This window comes from Syzygium oleosum, unplaced genomic scaffold, assembly GCF_021117445.2.
Source record: "Syzygium oleosum isolate NSW1041296 unplaced genomic scaffold, Sole_v2.1 Sole_v2.09, whole genome shotgun sequence".
NCBI lineage: Eukaryota > Viridiplantae > Streptophyta > Magnoliopsida > Myrtales > Myrtaceae > Syzygium > Syzygium oleosum.
In genome coordinates this window covers 4,735,926-4,749,368 of record NW_026607493.1, presented here as the reverse complement: position 1 = coordinate 4,749,368, position 13,443 = coordinate 4,735,926, and the positions used below count along the sequence as shown (strand labels likewise).

Sequence of the window (13,443 nt, the reverse complement as noted above, 5' to 3'; positions counted from 1 at the left end):
ATCAAGTGTCCTGTTTTGTTTTTGGGTTGGGCCTGAAGAGAGGGGGGGAATCTTCGCATCAAACACGGTACGGTACACCGGAGAGAAAGCCGAAATTGGACTGAATCGATAAGATTGCAAATGGTGCCAAAGACAGACGAAGCTCGAGGAATCTGCTGTGTCGGTGTGTGTATATCTACTGTTCTTTTCGTTTTCATGACAAACAGGTTGATGAAACCCGGGGAAGAGAAATGGGGATAGATCCGCTAAAATGTGTAAGAGAAGAGAGTACGATTATTGTTGAATACTGCAACTCGCGGTTTCAAAAATGGAGGCTATGCTCACTGTGCATGGTGTACTTGTTGACTGTTGTCTTGTGCTCTGGCTTCGCTTCTTAGATTCCCAATTTAAAAACGAAGAACAGCCAAATTCATCGATGCTCGAAGTGGGTTCTTGCCCTATATTTCCGGCGAACGACGCTGGGGCACGGCCATGTTTCTACCGGATTTAGCGAGTTATAATAATTGGACAGATACGGTTAGCATGGCTTGCAAGTAGTTACTTCGCACTTTCATGTAATAGACAATGCATAAATTGACCCATGCGTATATGTGATGACTAAGGAGGAAGGTGAAGATGAGAGTTTTGGGTACGTAAATAATACTAAGATCCATTTCATACCACAACCGTGACGGGTTGAATGTGTTTGATCATGCCAACGTCAGAGAGGATTCTAAAATAACACATAATTAAATCGCATTAAATCCGTTTAAAACCCGTACTGGAGGCCAAAATATCGTTGGGTTTCAATCCATCGGGCTAATTTGATTTTCAAACCACGGAGGCTAATCGATAATGACAATCGTGCCACTGACATGGTCGTCCTTTCTTTCGTTCTCGCATCATGCGAGATTTATTATTTCATGATCATCCCTTCTCGAATCGCATCTACTGGGGTGTTGATGTTGCCAAAAGTCAAATTGCAAGTTCGTGGATAAACCAATCGAAATTAAAAATCGAGGGACTTCAAGTGTGATTTACTCACAAATAAGGTGCATGGACTTGGATCCATATGCACCATTGAATGGTCCGTCCCAACAGATTTAAACAATTTGAATACACCAAATGTTTTCGAAAAAAAAAAAATGAATGCAGAGAAAAAATGAAAAGAAAATAGACATGGTGCATGCAAACGATTTTGGGTAAATGAGTTCTTAAACTTTGACCAAAACGTATAATATGATGTTTGAACTTTAGTACAATGTTTAATGTGATTCTTGAACTTTTAATTTGTTCAATATGATTCATGGACTTTTGGTACATATTCAATATAGTTCCCAAATCATAAGAAAATGTTCAATATTGTCTTTACGCTAAAAATTCGATAATTATATTTAACAAATTTAAAGTTCAATTATCATATTGTACATCGGATCAAATTCATCGATCATTCGCGTTATTATCCCAACCGTGTGTTACGATGTCGAGGGACGAAACGTGCAGAGTTTGACTCGTTCTGGTGGCAACGACGTCGTTAGGTCCTCCTATCCGACCGAGCTACAGGTGCCGCCGCCCCCCGTCTTTCTCCGACGACAAAAAATGGGGACGATGTCGCCGCTCCCGCTCTGCATCTCTTGCTTATGGAGTCCCTCCCTACCCTCGTCGCGAACCCACCTCCTCTGTCGTCCCCTTCTCTCGCCACCCGCGTCTCCTTCTCGCGGGGAAGCAGCGACGGGAAGCTATCGACGCGGAGCCGCGGTGTCCGCCGGCGGTTCGAACGAGCGAAACGAGTCGATGTTCATGGACGAGAACGGCGTCGTCGACGACATGGATGGGTACTTGAACTATCTCTCCCCCGAATACGAGTCCGTCTGGGACACCAAGCCTTCCTGGTGAGACTTTCCCCAGTTTCGTTTCCCGTCGTTCCCTTGTTTTGTCCTCATTCTATTCGCGATGGTACGGAAGTGTGTAGTTTTGGGCTGGTGTATGTCAAGGTGGAGTTTTTGATTGACGCGTTCTTCTGTCTGGTGGATTCAGCAATTGCTTGGGGGTTTGCGTTTGAAGGGTCATTAGGAATTTCTGATACAACTAAGTACATAAGCTGTTCTTGCAGAAAAAATCCCAGTACTTTATGTGAGAACAATGGCTGACCATGCTTTTGACATGTCTTTTTACTGAGTTTGATTTCTGAGATTCATGGGTCAGTTTCGAAGACCTGCCGACAGATGGGGTTGTCTTGGTGATCCATTCATGCCTAATCAACTACTGAACTTGATGGTTTCTTGCTCGAATGGCTACCTCTTGTGTTGCTGTTGCGGTTGAGTTGCATTGGCTCAAGTTGGTAAATGGAAGTGTCATTTTGCGTCGACACTTGAACATTCTGCAGTTGTGCTTGGGATATAGCATATGGTTCCACGTCCGGGTTGTTGAACTTGACTACAACCGAGGCAGCTTTGAAGGAGAATCAGTATTGTACAAAAATCTCTGTAATGCCGTGTTGAACAATGTGGAACCATTGTGGATTCATCTAGAAACTTGTGGTGGTAGATGCCCAGGTGCTTTCTGGAAAAGTCAATTACTAATGGGGTTAACTAAGGAATCCATAGATATCTCGGCGAGCAATTCAATTTGACCTGCACCAATAGAATCCGTGTCAGTGATTCATGGTTTTGATCATTAATTTGCACACTATTCTTCAGTTTTAGGCATTCTGAGTTATTTCCTTGTTTGTTTAATCCTTGCATTGTTCTATGCTATCATCATCTGCCTTCAAGCACTTGCTTTCTAGAATTCTTTAGGAGCTCTGAAGTACTTTACCTGTAGATCTACGAACTTTGTCATGTTTCTTGTTTACATGTTTACATTGCAGTGACAGAATCCTTTAACAAACTTTCTCCATGCATACTTGATTCAGATGTATGATCAGTACAACTTCAGTCATAACCGTCTTTGTATGTGCATGTTTCAGCTTTTCTCCTCTGTGAAGATGCAAGTTCTATCTAATGTTGATGGCCAGTTGTTCGCGCGTAATATTATTGTTCAGAATCCTTTGAAAGACCTGCTTTGCAGACTCTCAGAGATGTTTTGCTCTATGTGTTCTCCCTCCAGACAACTCTATTTGATAGCCGTGAATTTCACTTTTAAGAAGTCTTCGGCTAATAGTCTGGATATTGTCTGATATACTTGAACTTTTGGAGAGAAAGTGCCATTAAGATGATAGGCCTGTCTTAAATCTTGACATTGGAGCTTAGAGGTTCTTTTGTAAACTTTAACATTTGGATATCGGGATTAAATGTGTCATTTGGATCTTGTCATTTTACGAATTGCATTCTCCTCTACTAAATGGATATCTAGGCTGCTTATAGTCTGCTTATAATAGGAAATGATGTGGCTTATTTCATAATGCTTAGGCACACAGTCTCACATCATGCATCTGATTTCATTCCAAAAATACTTACGGAAAATATATGCACTTCCTCCTCCATCATGAAATGAAATATAGTTGATGACCAGAGTGATCGACCTTTTTTATATTGTGAGGACTCCAATACTATGATTGAGATCCTGCTCTATATAATACATAAATCTGCACATGCCTCCTGTTGATGATAGCATAGCTTGTGTACAAGGTTACCCATATGAAGGAAAAGTGAACTGCTGCAAGAGATGGATGATGTTCTGGTGATAGTTAAAGCTCATATCTCTTAAGTCTAGCCAGATTGGTTTGCTCAACTGTAATGGGTATCTGTAATTTTATTTTATTTTTATTTTGGCTCACAGGATTGTTTTGTCAGAAGTTAAAACAGGAATCCTTCCTTTGTATTAGTAGTTTTCTTATTCATAACTCATGTTTGTGCATCCAATTGTTGCATCGACAGGTGTCAGCCTTGGACAATAATATTGACAGGAACATTAGCGATTGCCGGTAGCTGGCTAATTTTGCATTCAATGTTGGTAACGGCAATTATATCTTTGCTGATATGCTCATGGTGGTACATCTTCCTTTACTCTTACCCTAAGGTATGGCCATAGCCCCATCACACATCCTGCATTAAGAGAAGGGGATCGATTGGTTTTGCAAGAATCGCCTTTCCTGTTTCAGGCATACACAGACATGATTGCCGAGAGAAGAAAGAGGGTGAGAAGTGGCGTCGAAGATATATTTGGTTCGACAAAGGCTGACGGTATAGACCAATCCTCCAACTGATCATTAGCTGAAGCCGGAAGAGAGGAGCAGAGAAAGGATGAAGGGTGAGTCCCGGTATATCGTGGAGTGATGAGGATTTTTTGAATGTCGAAAGCATCTCATGGAATGAAGATCTGTATTTAACGTCAGCGGAAAATGTTCTTTTCTTCGTTTTTGCATAGATGTTAAAGTTTTTTTTTTTTTTTTTTTTTTTGGTAAGGCATAGATGCTAAAGTTTATAGTCGGTAGTATTGTATAATCGTGTTGCAATGAAGAAAAATACATTTAACTCTTTTAAGTCTCAAGAAAATGTTGAAGAATGTTCTAGGTTGTCAAGATAGCATGAAATACAAAAACTGCAAGTTTCTGGGGAAGTTGGGTTTGGATTTCATAAATGAAAAATCTTGAAAAGGAAGTTAGGGAGATTCTATCTAGTTATTAGAACATGCCAAATTGAGTTCTTCTCTTTTTCCCTGCTTGCCAGATAATGTAGATTTTCTTTTTTTAGTTTTTTAACGATAAAGCCTGAATTTTCGTTCAAATAAAAGAAAATCTCAAACAAGCCTGTTGCTCCTTTGAGAAGCAACAACGACAGGAACAATTTCGTAATTGCTTCTTTGAATATGATATTTTTACTAGCTTCTTCCACAGCTTAGTTATATTTACATCCGAAAGTAATTTTCCGTTGCAGCTTGCGAGTGTTTAACCCAAGCTGGGCTGGCAAAAACCCGAAACAAAATCGACCGATATTAGTATCAAGAACACGTCGCCTCGCCTCTCAAAGTTTGCGTCGATGTTATGAGCCTTCCCTCTTAATTTTCATGGCTAACCTGAAAGTCATATGCGGAGTTGTTCCCGTGCGAATCGTGGGTCGGTTTTGCTAGTGACCCACCCGTGTTCCAGCGGACAATAATAGCTAGATCAACCCGAATCACAGCCCCACACGACGCCGGATAGCAAACCGAATAACCCATTGGACAGTTTTAGCTAAAATTTAGCACAAACAATCAACTGATCCTCAACAAAAAGTTTCTAGACCAACGTCCCTGTAAGAGCCGTACAAGGTACAAGGAAGAAGAGAGCCATCGACACTGCTTTAGCAGTTGCGAAGGCCACCCAGAAAAAAACTCACAGCCTCTCAAACCAAACTCCTATCAGTTATTGATCTCTTTCTCTCCTTTGCTCGTCCTTACTTTTTTCTAACTCTGTTCTTTGCCCTGTTAACTTGAGCTCCTTGCAGAGAAGCTCTTGCTTCGTCGTCTTCTTTCCTTAGCCGATTCAAGATCATCCGTGAAAATGGTGCTCGACGATACTTTCAAGGATTACAAGGTCATCGTGAACCCGGAAAGGAATGAGATGAAAGTGTGCCCACCTGCTAATTCGACCAACTCGGAATGGAGTCCGGATCCTCTTGCCACCTCTCTTCCCACGCTGTTCCGCCAAATTCTGGTCATGCTTGTCATGAGTGGCTTCGTCTCCGTCCTCCTCAAGCCCCTCCATCAGCCTCGGTTTGTCGCCGAGATCATTGTGAGTGCACACGCGAGCGCTCGCACCCTCTCTTCCGAATTTGTCGACATCTTTTGGCGTATGTTTTCGTATCAGCGAACACTCGAACACTCGGGACCGCGTAAAACGTTCTGTTTCGGCCAGATTAGGCACGCACTTCCTCAGTTCGACAAACCTACATTACCATACGTTACGTTTTTTTTTTCGAATTTCCGAATCCCGACTGATTCAAATGTAGTTTATCATAAGCATATGAGTTAGCTACCGGAGTCTCAACTCTCGTATGGATCTAGATCGACCTCTCGAAACATATAAAGGGGAGAAATTGCCCTTTTTTGGGGAGGGAAATTTCAATTCTAGTGTGAGCTTATTAAGAGCATCCTAGTTTCGACTTTATGTTCCTACGCTAGCTTTCCTCTTCCATTGCTCATCTTGGCCATTTAAATCCTCTCAAAACTTTCGCTGCAAAAATGAAGAGGAAGCAGCAAAAAGAGCCGAAACTCATCAACCGACTCATTTGATTGCAGGGCGGCATCCTCATAGGGCCGACGTTTCTAGGAGATGGCACTTATTTCCACGATCATTTCCTTCCTTTCGCGAGCGCAACGGTCATGGAGGCCTTCACCACCTTGGGTGTCGTCTACTACATGTTCCTCGTCGGGTTAGAGATGAACTTGGCTCCTATACTTCGAATCCAGAGGAAATCCATAAGCATCGCCCTGGCTGGGATTCTTGTCCCGCTCGCCATAGGATTTGGCTCGTATTTCTTGATTGTCCCGGAAGCTGAAGAGACGGACAAGAAGTGGTTGAGGCAAAGGGGTGCCTTCGTGTGGGGCATCGCCCTCACGGCCACGAACTTACCCGATGTCACGCGGATTCTGTCCGACTTCAAGCTCCTGCGCACGGAGACCGGAAGAACGGCGCTGTCTTGTGCCTATGTGAGCGACATAGGCACTTGGCTGTTACTCGTTACAGTGATCACAATGTCTCACGATAACGTTTTCTTCATTGCAATCTCTACCGTTGTTTTTGTGCTGCTCTGCATGTACGTGGGCCGTCCGGCTCTCTTGTGGCTCATCGACCGGACGATGGATGGGGATGAGTACACGGAGTACCAGGTCCAATTCGTCCTCTGCGGAGTCATGCTATGGGGTTTCATAACAGATGCAATAGGATTGTACTCGATCTTCGGGTCTTTCATGTTCGGTTTCATCCTGCCGAGTGGCCAGCTCGCGACCCTAATCACGGAGAGGATCGACAGGGTGACGTCATGGATAATGCTACCACTATATTGCCTATTGAACGGCCTCCGGACCAATGTTCCCAGTATGATACCGAAAGGAAGGACCGGTGCGCACGTGGCGGTCTTCATATGCTTGGCTTGGGTCGCCAAGTTCTTGAGCACCCTTCTCATCTCCATATACTACAAAATGGAAAGACAAGAATCCGTGACGCTCGGAGTGCTCATGAACACCAAAGGACTATTGGCCATTATCGTCATCAACATTGGGCGGGATCTGTTGGTACGGCTCTGTAATTGCCCTTCATACCGCGATTTTGGTTTTTTAAGTCTCATAACCGTGTGATTTTGTTTATGCGATACAGCTTCTGGACATCGAGTCATCTGCGGTGATGGTTATAGCACTCCTGGTGATGACATTCACGGTCCCTCCAATCATCAGGCGCACCTACAGAATTGAAAAGCCTCTGATGCTGCACAAACGGAGGACCATCCAGAGCACTGGACTAGATTCGCCGCTTCAAGTCCTCGCGGGAATCTACTCGACTCAGAGCATGCGCGGCATCGTGAACCTACTGCAGCTCTCTCATGCTACCAGGGAGTCCCCGATCAACGTCACGGCCGTCCACCTGGTGGAGCTCACAGAGCACACTTCAGCGGCGATGCTGGTCGTGCACGATGCGTACAAGCCAAATTCCCACAGGGCAAGCGAGGAGAATGCAAAGGCCGACTCGGATCAGATCGTCCAAGCCTTTGAAGACTATGAAAGGGAAAGCAACAACACGGCGTCCGTCGAAGTTCTGTCTGCTCTGTCGCCCTACGCCACGATACACGTGGACGTTTGCAGCATCGCGGAAGACAAGCGAGCTTCAATCATAATCATACCGTTCCACATACAGGGAAAGAACAACGACGAATCCGAGAGCAGCAGTTCTTCCATCAAAGACGTCAACCAAAATGTGCTGGCGAGAGCACCGTGCTCCGTAGCTCTGCTGGTCAACCGGGGTCTAGGGATGTCCAACCACAGACGGCGAGCATTGTTAGTGTTCTTCGTGTGCGGGCCCGACGATCGGGAGGCCTTAGCGTATGCCTGGAGGATGGCACTCCAGCCTGAGGTTCACTTGACAGTCGTACGGTTCTTCGAAGGGGAAGGCACCATAGACCGCGCACCGCTGGACTACCCCAAGGACAGCGAAGGGGCTCTTACAGTCTTTGAGGAGCATGCGAGGCAAAGAGCAATGGACGAAGAGTACATAAACGAATTCAGGTCGAAGACGATGAACAATCAGTCCTTCTCTTACATAGAGGAAGTGGTGAACGACTTGCATGAAACCCTGACTGCTATGGGGCAAATAATGGAGCGAGAATCGTATGAATTGTGCATTGTGGGACGAGGGAAACAAAGCACGTCCCCACTCGCGGCCAGCCTGTCGGAATTGACCGAGTATCCGGAGTTGGGAGCCTTAGGAGATGCGATCGTCACATCTAATTTCGCGTTGAACTCGTCTGTTCTGGTAGTGCAGCAGTATACCAACAAAATTTCGGGGTTTGAAGCTGGGTCGGGCAGGTTTTTGGGCAACGCCCGTCCATGGAAAGTCAAGAACTGGCGGCGCAAAGGCACTTGTTAAGCGAAGGGAGATTGTGAGAACCGGCGGCAATCGTTTATTAGCAACACCCAAAGCCGGTCCAGTATCTCGACTCGTCCATGGAGATGCCATGGCTTCTTTGCTTCCAGCGCTGCACCCCTCGTTGCCCCCAGACACTAGAACAGATCTGAAATGGAAACTGGCCATACCGTGCTTCAAACTGCCTCCATCCGACGATGTTGTGTCTGTACCCCATCTATACTTTTTGCCATGGATTTACGATCGGGTCGAGACTTAATAGAAAAACATACCGTTTCCATTTAGTTGATGAGTACATTTGAAGAGCAGTAATCCTAGGAATACGGATGATGATTTACAAAATGGATGGAGCTGTCACTAAGAAAAGAGCCCCTACACATTCAATGAAACTTATTTCGATGGAAGTGTTTCTTCAGGACCAATGGGGCACCTCTCAGAAACAGAATAAGAGCCTTATCAGGAATGAAGTAAAGACTCTTACACCGTCAGTACAACCCATTAGATATATAATTCAAGCTGAGTAAACCTCAACCATGGGGAGAAATCAGTACACAATGTATCAACATCTACTAGTACATCGGATAGATTCTACACCACATGGACTATCTATGCTGGATCATAATCTAGTAACAACTGATCCCCAAAAGGATTCCAATTATTATGGAGTTTTACACATTCATCCTGCTTGTGGGTCTCAGTAGCCTTTGGTAGATTATAGTACCCATCGCATGTGTGGATAGCAAAGCTTGAACCCACATCGGAACAAGGAAGAGCACTTGGATTGCTCGAGCCCGCTACACCTGCAAATTACCCTCCTCGACATCCAGGGAAACAGCTTGAAATCCATCTACAAAAACCACGCAAGAGAGCACAGAATAAGTTCAACAATTGTCCATGAATCCAACATCTCAAAAACTAGATAAAAAAAGCCGAAAATATGTTAAGGTACATAGCCCTGATCATTAATTGACATGCGAAAGGAAATGAATGAATTTAGAATCTTCAGAAGACTTGAAGCTTTGAATCAGGAAACTAATTCAAAGCAAGACAACCAATGTCTTTGCTCCTCAAAGATAAATTGCTTCCCTAAAGCTAGATCAGTAAAACCCAGTGCTTTCATTTCATGGAAACCACCAGAATCGTCTTTGCGTGGCGTAAAACCCATGAACGTCTATAGGCCACTCTCATATCTGTCAATGCAGTTCCATCGCACTCAGATGACAGGTTGTATTAATGTATAGATGCCAGAAATAAAAGAAACTTTCCTATTCACTGAATACTTATTGATAAAACTAATCTGTTATTCAATATTCTCATGAGTTTTGCCGGGGGTGGAGAGACGGACAAGAACATCAACTGTAAGCAAGCTGAAGCAACCTAGTATCACTATATAGCGGCAAGAAGGCAGTATAGCAAAAGAAAACTACAGGTCTCAAAACAAGCACTTTTGGATTTTTCATGTTGTCAAAGAGTTGAACAATGAAAATAGATGGTGAATGCCTGATCGAATTGATCGGGTCATGTAGGAACAAGGTTTTCGCAGATTTCAATTCCGGCGAAAAAGATGTACGCTAAGCAGAGAATGCTCCATCCACATTCTTTCATTTTCCAAAGATGCTAGACATTCGATAGGGGATACAAAAACTCACCTATACATCACAGCCTAAGCACTTAAGCATCTTGAAACCAAATCCTCACGGTTCTATCAGAATCAAGGCCGGCAGATGCAATCTTGTTCTCCGTCGGATGGCACGAGACAGAAATGACTGTATCAGAGTGGCCTTCAAGTTTCTGAATTAGGTTTTTCCCTTGGAGATCCCATATGCAGACGCACCGATCCTCCGAGCCGCTAACGATGTACTTTCCATTCGTAACAGAGAACGTAGAAGTCAAACAGTAGACACTGTTCTTATGACCTGTATAAATCTTCAAGAACTTCCCGGTTGCGTAGTTCCACAGCTTCTGCAACCCAATGCACAAAACGTCATACAACTGGAGACGAATTGGCGACGCCAACTTTTTTACTCATCCACTAATATTTCTTCCCTTATTGCATTCATTCGAAAGCATCACAAGAACATAACATATCACCAAGAAACATCAACTTCTCCTTCTTCAATTAACTTTCTACGGATATAGTCCAACTATCTAGCTGGTCCAACGACAAGATTCTGAACTCATCAGCAAAGCCCATGAACGTAAGCGAAAATCAAAAACTGAAATGACCACATAATCTTCAAATAAGAAGAAGCAATCACCAATCATATCAACAAGCTGGAAACTTACAATGATCGATGACAATGATCGATGACATATCGCACAAGTTCCAGAAAGAGAGAAAACTTACGAGGGTGTCGTTGAGAGTGGCGACGAGGATGAACTTGCCATTGGGCGAGAATTTGGCGAAGGAAACGGCGGGCACCGTATCATCAATCAGCGTCTTCAAGCAAGCCCCGTTCTTGGTGTCCCAGATCTTGCACGAGCCGTCGTGGCTCCCGGAGACGATGAGGGAGCCGTCGCGGTTGAAGTGGACGGACGTGACGGGCATGGAGTGGGCCCTGATCACGTTGAGGCACCGGCCGGTCTTGACCTCCCAGATGCGTATGGTCTCGTCGAAGGAGCCGGAGACGATGAGGCTGGACTGGGGGTTGAAGTTGACGCAGAAGACGAGGTCGGTGTGGCCCTTGAGGGTCTTGAGGCAGTCGAAGGGGGACCGGGAGGACCAGATGCGGAGGGTGCGGTCGTCGGAGGCGGAGCAGATGTAATGGGAGTCGGAGGACCAGGCGAGGTCGGAGACGCCCTCGGAGTGGCCGACGAGGCGGTGGAGGAGGGACAGGGTGGCGGAGGACCAGACGATTAGGGTTTTGTCGAGGGAGGCGGAGGCGAGGAGGTTGCCGTCGTTCGAGAACCTGACGCAGGAGACGGCGCCGGAGTGGCCGGTCAGGGTCCTCAGGTGGCGGTAGGGCCTGTACTCCGGCGGCGGCGTTGGGGCGGTGGCGCCGCTGCTGGCCATTTTTCTGATGTCCGTCTAAATAAATTTGCAGTCCGGAATGCGACTTTTATAGCGTGGGATTTGAGACATAAAATTAGGGGGGGGGGGGGGCGTTTTGGTCGTCGAGCCATTAATTGAGATAAAATATGATTAGATATAATAAACAATGATGAGAATTTTTTATATTCTAGATTTTTTTTATTATTTTGGTGAAATTTTAAATAAAAAAACTCGAAAAAATAAAACGAAGAAATTTAAATAAGAACACCAAGCATCTGGCTAGGACGTTTCGGGGGCCGAGCGGTCGACCGCCGCGAGCCCGCTGCAGTCGGGGAGGTCCACCCAGCCACCATCACCGCGTGCCGCCGTGTCGAATGGAGAGAGAGACGCGAGCTTGAGATGGTGGCCGCCGTTGAGGTGGTCTCGATGGCCGGTGCACGGTGGTAAACCGCCCACAGGGTTAGAAGTAGAGATAGGGAGAGAGAGACTAATTAGCGGGAATTGAGAGCTCGAATCTAAGGCGACCACCGTGACGAGGTCGCCTGACCACCGCGCAGTGGTCGCCAACGAAGCCAACGACGGCTTTGTCATTGGAGTTGCTTGGGGTAGAAGCAAATTTGTTCTACTTATTTATTTTCTAAGTCCTTAAGTCATTTGGGTGGGATGATCTCTAAGACTTGTATATGTTATCCGGAAAATTTTACCCATACTTATCCAAGCTTATCCCAAGGCAAGGATGTCACCGAACATCGAGCGATTATGCGGTTGTTTGTTTAAATTGAAAACCATGATGGCTGAAAACTTTCTTTTTTTGGTGAAATTTTTATTGGGTTTAATCGTCAGTGTAAATAATTTTTCACTCATTTATTGATGGGTGACATGTATAAGTAGAGATTATTTTGCAACTGAAATTATAAACATGTCAATTACATCAAACGGTGAATGTGTAAGAAGTTCTTTTTTACACTAACGGTGAACGTAATGATAAATCGATTTTTTTTTCCAAAAAAGAGGCTTCAAGACAAGTTCAAGATCGATTCACTCCAAAAACTAGCTTGGTCGAACTGGTTTCAGGATAATGCTGCCGATCCTAGCTTTGAAATCGGGAACCGCACCCCTCTTTGGAACTGACCTGAAATCGAATTAATCGGTTTAAGTCGTTGCCGATGGGTTTCCAAATTGAGCAAGATCCGGTGCTCACCTCGAAGTTTTATAAGTCCGCCAAATATTTTTCATGCTGTTGCAATTTTCCTGGTCAGTTTTGCAACATCCCTCAGATCTTTAGAAGTACGTTGCCATGTCGCTAACGATCGTTTTCCTTAGCTGGTGTGCCGGTTCTTGTTTTATGCCGGTGACGATGTGATGGCTGCCATCGCTACATTGCCAACAAGGTCGCTGGCGGCGGTGCGATCGTGATCCCTACCGCCTCAAAGTGCGTGCTGTCCCGCACCTGCTTCTGAGAGATAGTGAAAGATGATATCAGAACATGTTTCCCAACTTGTACGGGGTATGTTAAGAAAAGATCCTCGATTTGCTAAGACGAAGACAAATCTAATGGGCGAAAGAGAGCTCCGTTGAGGGGAGTTCAGTTGGCTCAAGATGCCGTGCTTGTTAGGGAGAGCACGAGTAATCTGATATTCTCGAACAACTTTGATCGGGAAAAGCAATCCATGAGACATGTCTTGTTGGACGAGAGCGTTGACCATTCAAGTAAATCTTGAAGGAGTGGTGAGGATGGTTCAAGAACACAAGGAAGCAACAAATAGCGGCCCAATTCCCTAAAAAAACCCCAACTTTAGCCTTTGTCCCAATTATATCCCAAACTTTTTTTTGTCTCATAAAAAACCCCAAACTTTTACTTTTGTCCCAAATCTACCCCGTTTACTATTCATCCAATTTTTTCGAATTTTTTTCT

At 44.9% G+C, this 13,443-nt stretch overlaps 3 protein-coding genes across 4 annotated transcripts; 2 read left to right on the top strand and 1 right to left on the bottom strand.

Annotated features, from left to right (window-relative positions):
• The first annotated feature begins 1,479 nt into the window (after positions 1-1,479).
• Positions 1,480-4,355, top strand: LOC115673698 (uncharacterized). Its single transcript, XM_030595947.2, has 3 exons — positions 1,480-1,871; positions 3,858-3,999; positions 4,082-4,355. Exons 1-3 carry the CDS (start codon positions 1,579-1,581, stop codon positions 4,184-4,186), a joined length of 540 nt encoding a protein of 179 aa, XP_030451807.1. The 5' UTR covers positions 1,480-1,578; the 3' UTR covers positions 4,187-4,355.
• A 492-nt stretch (positions 4,356-4,847) lies between these two features.
• On the top strand, positions 4,848-9,158 carry LOC115673427 (cation/H(+) antiporter 15-like). Of its 2 annotated transcripts, XM_056314968.1 has the most exons (4): positions 4,848-5,322; positions 5,406-5,692; positions 6,199-7,194; positions 7,277-9,158. In XM_056314968.1, exons 2-4 carry the CDS (start codon positions 5,462-5,464, stop codon positions 8,537-8,539), a joined length of 2,490 nt encoding a protein of 829 aa, XP_056170943.1. In that variant the 5' UTR covers positions 4,848-5,322; positions 5,406-5,461; the 3' UTR covers positions 8,540-9,158. The 2 variants fall into 2 exon arrangements, with proteins under 2 accessions (XP_056170943.1, XP_056170942.1); XM_056314967.1 differs by having other exon boundaries at positions 4,849-5,692.
• Positions 9,022-11,584, bottom strand: LOC115673430 (COMPASS-like H3K4 histone methylase component WDR5B). The gene is made up of 3 exons (XM_030595593.2): positions 10,884-11,584; positions 10,186-10,498; positions 9,022-9,383 (listed from the first exon to the last, which is right to left on the bottom strand). Exons 1-2 carry the CDS (start codon positions 11,547-11,549, stop codon positions 10,208-10,210), a joined length of 957 nt encoding a protein of 318 aa, XP_030451453.1. The 5' UTR covers positions 11,550-11,584; the 3' UTR covers positions 9,022-9,383; positions 10,186-10,207.
• Positions 11,585-13,443: the final 1,859 nt, after the last annotated feature.

Excerpts from the sequence above, each read along its gene's own strand:
- LOC115673698 (XM_030595947.2), top strand. The coding sequence starts at position 1,579 with ATGGGGACGATGTCGCCGCTCCCGCTCTGCATCTCTTGCTTATGGAGT. Across the intron at positions 1,872-3,857 it reads TGGGACACCAAGCCTTCCTG|GTGTCAGCCTTGGACAATAA; the intron begins GTGAGACTTTCC and ends TTGCATCGACAG. Across the intron at positions 4,000-4,081 it reads TCCTTTACTCTTACCCTAAG|GCATACACAGACATGATTGC; the intron begins GTATGGCCATAG and ends TTCCTGTTTCAG.
- LOC115673427 (XM_056314968.1), top strand. The coding sequence starts at position 5,462 with ATGGTGCTCGACGATACTTTCAAGGATTACAAGGTCATCGTGAACCCG. Across the intron at positions 5,693-6,198 it reads GGTTTGTCGCCGAGATCATT|GGCGGCATCCTCATAGGGCC; the intron begins GTGAGTGCACAC and ends ATTTGATTGCAG. Across the intron at positions 7,195-7,276 it reads ACATTGGGCGGGATCTGTTG|CTTCTGGACATCGAGTCATC; the intron begins GTACGGCTCTGT and ends TATGCGATACAG.
- LOC115673430 (XM_030595593.2), bottom strand. The coding sequence starts at position 11,549 with ATGGCCAGCAGCGGCGCCACCGCCCCAACGCCGCCGCCGGAGTACAGG. Across the intron at positions 10,499-10,883 it reads CCACTCTCAACGACACCCTC|AAGCTGTGGAACTACGCAAC; the intron begins GTAAGTTTTCTC and ends ATTGGGTTGCAG.